The sequence below is a fragment of the Diadema antillarum genome, unplaced genomic scaffold, assembly GCF_040938485.1.
Source record: "Diadema antillarum isolate AM-2024a unplaced genomic scaffold, OU_Dant_1.0 seq00000146_RagTag, whole genome shotgun sequence".
NCBI lineage: Eukaryota > Metazoa > Echinodermata > Echinoidea > Diadematoida > Diadematidae > Diadema > Diadema antillarum.
In genome coordinates, this window is record NW_027271221.1 from 195,193 (window position 1) to 201,235 (window position 6,043).

Below are 6,043 nucleotides of genomic sequence, written 5' to 3' on the forward strand. Positions count from 1 at the left end.
CCTAGGAAGGATCTGAGCTCTCGTTTGGTCTGAGGCTGACTTACCTCTTGGATGGCTTTGAGTTTTTCAGGGCGGGGTCTTACCTGTCCGTGTTCGATCACATGTCCTAGGAATTCGACGCTTGTCTGTCCGATGAAGCACTTACTTGGTCTAGCAGTGAGCTTTGCGGCTCGTAGTCGTCTGAAGAGTTCTGTGAGTGTACGTAGGTGTTCTTCCCACGTGGTCGAATAGATGAGGATGTCGTCGATGTAGTTCACCGTTCCTCCGAGTCGGTCTAGCAGTCTCCTCATCAGTCGACTGAAGGAGGCGGGAGCGTTCACTAAGCCGAAGGGCATCATTGTGAACTGAAAGAGACCATCGGGGGTAAGAAAAGCGGTTAGTGGTTTGGATTCGGCAGCCATGGGTACCTGCCAGTATCCTTTGCTGAGATCTATTTTGGTGAAGAACTTTGCATGGGCGACTTTTGTGAAGAGTTCATCTTGATCTGGTATGGGTTCAGCATCAAATACAGTCACTTTATTGAGTTTTCTGAAGTCTACACAAAACCGGTTGCTGCCATCGGGCTTTTTAACCAGTACTATGGGGGAGGCAATGGGGCTTTCTGATGGCTCAATTACTCCGAGCGATAGCATGGTTTTTACCTCTTCTCTGACTGTGTCTCTAAGAGAGTGGGGAATGGGATATGGTTTACTCTTCAGGTGTTCATTTCCTTTGAGTTTGATGTGGTGTTCGCCTAACGTGGTTCGACCGGGAAGATCAGACAGGACGTCTTTGTACTCGTTGAGGAGTTCGTTGACCTGTTCTTTCTGTGGGGAGGAAAGGGCTGAGTTAATTGAGACATCGTCGAGTGACTCTTTCGCCTGAAATGGGAAAGGCTGTAGGAGAGATGTGTTAGTTAGTGGTTGCTGCGTTTCTTCCTCGTCATCATTTTGCTCTTCGCATTCGATCACGGCGGTACAAGCAGCTTCGGCATCTGAAATAGAGGGAACATCATTTCTAGCGTGATACTTTTTCAGAAGATTGATGTGGAACACCTTTGGTTTCCCGTTGAGGTCGATCCTGTAGTCCATGGAGCTGATTTTGGAGATCACGTCAAAGGGGCCCTTCCATTGTAGAAGGAGCTTATTCCTGTCAGTTGGTAGGAGTAGGAGTACCTTGTCTCCGACTTGTAGCTCCCTGTGTTTTGCCTTCTGATTGTAGTATTTTGCATACCTGTTTGCTGATTTCTGAAGTTGAGTGTGGGCGTTGCGGCATGTCTCGTCGATCCTGTTTCGGAGATCAAGTACATAGTGGTAAGTAGACTTGGTCTCACCTGTTTCGGCTTCTCCTGTCCAGAGTTCTCTCAGGATGTCGAGGGGTCCGCGTACCTTCCGGCCGTAAAGAAGCTCGAACGGGGAGAACCCCATGCTCTCTTGTGGTGCTTCTCTCACTGCAAATAGAAGGGGAGTAATGTACCTGTCCCAGTCTTTTGGGTTTTCAGCGCACATACGTTTCAACATTTGTTTTAGAGTGCCATTGAAGCGCTCAACTAGTCCATTCGCGGCAGGGTGATATGGGGATGTAGTGAAGTGTTTGATGGAGAGTAATTTGCTTACCTCTTTCATGAGATCAGATGTGAACTGAGTCCCTTGATCGGTCAGCATTTCCTTGGGGATTCCGACTCTGGTGAAGATGCTCACTAGGGCTTCTGCAACTCTTTCTGTCTCGATGCTTGGGAGTGGGATTGCCTCGGGGTACCTAGTAGCAACATCAATAACGGTAAGTATGTACCTATTTTTCTGGTCAGTCATTGGGTGTATTGGTCCAACTATGTCTACAGCAATGCGTTCGAAGGGGACTTCGATGAGCGGCATTTTTCCGAGTGGGACCTTGGTTACACGACCTTTTGATAGTGTACGTTGGCAGACGTCACACGATCTACAGTACCTGGTAATGTCAGAGTTCATACCGGGCCAAAAGAAATTGGTAAGTATCTTTTCTGTTGTCTTTTTGGTACCTTGATGCCCTCCGAGTATATTTTCATGGGCTGTTTGCATAACCTGTTTGCGGTATTGTTTTGGTACTACCACTTGTGTGATTGTTGTGTCGGGGTCCATTTGGGGAGAGTGGAATGAGCGATACAGCATTCCGTCTTTGTAAAAGAAGGAAGAGAGACCGTTATTGCGACTTACCTTCTCTGAACGAGTATCGGCGAGTTCTCGCAGGCGGTGTAATGTTTCATCCTTCTGTTGTGCCTCTTTGAGAGCTGTTGGAGTCACGATATCTTCCATTGGGTGTGGGGTTCTGAGAGGACGAAATGGCTTACCGTCTCGTTGAGCCTGGGCTCTCGTCTGTACTGCGCCGACAGGCATTGGTGTAGCCGTCCAGTCAGGATCTGGGTTGTCTGGTTCTCTTACTCCGGGTAGGTTACCTAAAATCAGGTCATAGAGTGGAGTTTTCATGCACAATGCGTTAACTTTTCCTACGTAGAAGGGAGTGTCTACATCTATTCTAGCGACGGGGAGAGTTTTCACTGTGCCGTCAATCAGCACGCAAGTACTTTCTTCACCTGTCATTTGGGTTGGCTGGACAAGATCTTGTTTAATGACAGCTCCGCTGCAGCCGCTGTCTCTGAGAACAGAAATTTGATTGTTATTGACTAGTCCGTTAGTAACTGGCATTTGTCTGACCACATGTTCTTTGGTGCATGCTGCACTCATCAACGGCAAGGAGTGTCCACATTTGAATTGGATATGGTCTGTGGTGGATTCTAGCTTGGGGGCATTGAGTGGCATCCGAACCATCATACAAGAAGCCTCAATTTTGACCTTTGTGTTAGTGCAAGCTGGACATTGACAGGGAGTATGTGGATTTGGTTCTACCTGATCGGGTTCCAATGAAGCCAGGTTGTGTTCCGAGATAGGGGGGTTTCCTTGCTCTGGATCCTGGGCGAGGACTAGACCTGCCGATTTCATGGGGGAGAAAGGACAATAGTTAGCAATGTGACCTGGTTTGTGGCATATGAAACACGTTCTGCCTCTGTTTCCCTGTTTTGTACAATCACGGGCAAGGTGACCGTGTTGGTGGCAGTTGTAACATTTGGGTTGAGATGGGGGCCTATTTCCTGAAATGTTATTTGGAGGGATTTTACCTTCAGGTCTGGTGTTGCTCCGTGGCATCTGTCCCACGTGTGTCTGGATGTTCCTTTGTGCCGGTGGGGGTGGTTTGAAGGTGCCTCCTCTGGCGTCTAAGTACTGCTCAGCTAGTTTCACCACGTCCTTCGAAGTCTCGGGCTGCCGTTCCTTCAGGAAGATGGCCAGCTCTCGATGACACCCACTGATGAGCTGCTCCCGGAGGAGTAGATCTGCCAGCTCCTCGAAGGTGTGCTCTATACCAGAGAGGCTTACCCACCTGTTCAAGTAGTTCTCTAGTCGGTTTGCATACTGGGATGCCGTTTCTCCTGTTGTCGGTTTGCCTGAAAAAAACTTGGAGCGAAATCCTTCTGCAGTGAGCTGAAAGGATTTCAAGAGTGCATGTTTCAAAGTGTCATAATCATTGGATTCCGCACTTGACAATCTAGAGTGAACATCAAGAGCCTTACCTGTAAGCAGTGTGCTTAAGTTGAGTGCCCAGTCTGTAGTTGGCCAGTTTTGATTTTTGGCATATCGTTCGAACCGCTGTAGATAGGCATCTATGTTATCTTTGTCTTCCTGAAATAGAGGCAATTTTGGAGATCGAGCTTTGCACCCATTAGAACTTGATTCGCTTTTGGTTTGCTTTTCACGCGCTATCGCCAATTGTAGCTCGGCTGTTTCTCTTTCCTGTCGCCTTAACTCTAACATGTCCGCTCTTTCCTCTCTGAGTCTCTTTTGCTCGTCTGTAACAAACTGCCTAAGCTCCTCTCCACTGAATCCGAACTTTTCTCCAATTTCAGTTAACTTAGCTAGCTCCATTCTGAATTACCTGAGCACTTATAATACAAAAATGTATTCAGATCAGTTCAGATCATGTACACAATGAATATACAACGGTGCACCTATAGATAGTACATACATAGATACATACATAGATAGTACATACATACAAATGTAGAGGAAACAAAAAAAATCACAAGTTTTCCTCAACCTTTTTCTTTACTCTGTTTTCTCCGTTTATATACCCATGTGACTTCGAATGGCACGAGTTATACTCCCGGACAAGCCCCCAGAAAATGTCACATGGGCGGACTTAAATAATACTCAATCACACTCGTGCCATTCACTTTAATGTACAATTTAATAAACCATTTGTAGAATATTTACAAGACTGAAATCAAGGAGTTGTGACCAACATAAAATGCAAAATCAAAATTCTGAGTGAGATAAATTAAATTACAATACTCTTATATTCGACAACCATGTGAACGGGACCCTGTCTTGGTCCGGTTCCACCTGTACTTTTGGCTTGACACTTCTTCAGAATAATTATAACAGCTTCACTATTAATTCGTTATCCCTGACAATACACTATCTGCTATCAAGCGCAACACTATATGGTTCACACCACCGTAGTGCTGATCCTGAGATGACCAGCCTGCACGCACGACGGTTTACCGCGGTTATAACACTTGCCTTCAATTACACTGCTTCCGTTTACATCCGGGTTCTGTGTTAACCCGCAACTATCATGGAGTGTATAAATACCAACATTCGAATTATGTGCACATCATATTCATCCTTTTACCAATTTAACATGACCTTCACCTCTCTACTTCGGCGACACTTCCTCGTCATAACCAATCATATCAACAGGGTGTCATGCACCCGCCAGGTTCATCGCTCACCTGCGTTGTCCACAGAGTCACCTTAATTGTCAAACTATTCGCTTCCAGAACATAACTGATTCGTGGGTGGAGCGTCCTTGTATGCGAGGTTGCTGTTCCAGCTCCAAAGTCTCGCGAGGGACCCGCGTTCCGTATTCATTGGCGTCAAAAGTTCTCCCTAGCGAGGGGCGGGCACAGTCGCTCCGCTGCGAATGCGTCGGCCTGGGAGTAGATTCGACCTCGGCCTCGGCGCCATCTACAAAATTATTTAAATGCAACATATACCAATGGGGTGTGTTCTAACCACACACACAAAAACATTATCAGCTTAAAATCCTGACATCACAGTGAAAATTTGAGAACTGCATTATTATCCAATTAACATACAAAATTCACATAATGAAATGTTTCAAACATTGGAAATATAACAGTGCATAGCTTATCAAACATCACCGCATCGTTTTCAAAAACTGTACACCATTATAATATACTTTATCACTTATTCACGGGGTTCTCCGGGGCTATATGTGGTGCCCTGAAACACATTCACATCCTTACACACGACAAAGCAGAAATAAAATCGCAATTTAACTTACCAATGACCGGTGTAATATGACCAAAATGCCTCTTCTTCTTGTCTACTGGGAGGCTGCAAAGGCTGTTGGAATACGCCTTCTGGCAGCAAACAAAATCTGAACTCAAATCAGCCAGTATACAGGCTGACGGTAAGGTGGACGGACGGCTCCTGGCCGCAAACGAAATTGGGCTTAGACACAAAATTATCTTGCCAACTGGCGCCTGGGTGTGGCAGGTTGGTTTTCTGCCATCACGGAGCTAACTCAATGTTCTCTCGGTGAAATCAAAATGGTGTCTGCCACGAAAAGATCCAACTCTACTGTTAAATTGCTACTCGACTACGACACTCCTTTTCGAGGCATTTGGAATATTTGATACAACTAAAAGGACTTGAACGAAAACACCTATACCGCACTCTCCCGGAACTGGAGCTATTTCCTGTCTTTTCTCCTGTCCTAGCACTTTCTCTCTCTCACTCTCGCTTTCTCTCTCGCTCACTCACTCGCACTTTTTGTCTCGTTATCCCTACCCGTAAACATGTTTGTCTAGTTGAATGACCGATAGGTGTTGTACATGAAACAACCTGGAAATGCATTTTCAATGTGACAACTATTTTTTAAGTCCTTACCGGGATGGGGTTGGGGTTGGACACTTTTTCAGAAATTAGGGGCGCAATTTTCGCGTTTG

At 45.9% G+C, this 6,043-nt stretch overlaps 1 protein-coding gene across 1 annotated transcript; it reads right to left on the reverse strand.

Moving 5' to 3' along the window:
• Positions 1–1,608: 1,608 nt before the first annotated feature.
• Positions 1,609–4,019, reverse strand: LOC139727720 (uncharacterized). The gene is made up of 2 exons (XM_071638699.1): positions 2,172–4,019; positions 1,609–1,737 (listed from the first exon to the last, which is right to left on the reverse strand). Exons 1-2 carry the CDS (start codon positions 3,930–3,932, stop codon positions 1,609–1,611), a joined length of 1,890 nt encoding a protein of 629 aa, XP_071494800.1. The 5' UTR covers positions 3,933–4,019.
• Between the last annotated feature and the right edge of the window lie 2,024 nt (positions 4,020–6,043).

Coding starts and splice junctions, on each gene's coding strand:
- LOC139727720 (XM_071638699.1), bottom strand. CDS start 3,932: ATGGAGCTAGCTAAGTTAACTGAAATTGGAGAAAAGTTCGGATTCAGT. Junction 1,738..2,171: donor CCGATACTCGTTCAGAGAAG/GTAAGTCGCAAT, acceptor TGTTGCTACTAG/GTACCCCGAGGCAATCCCAC.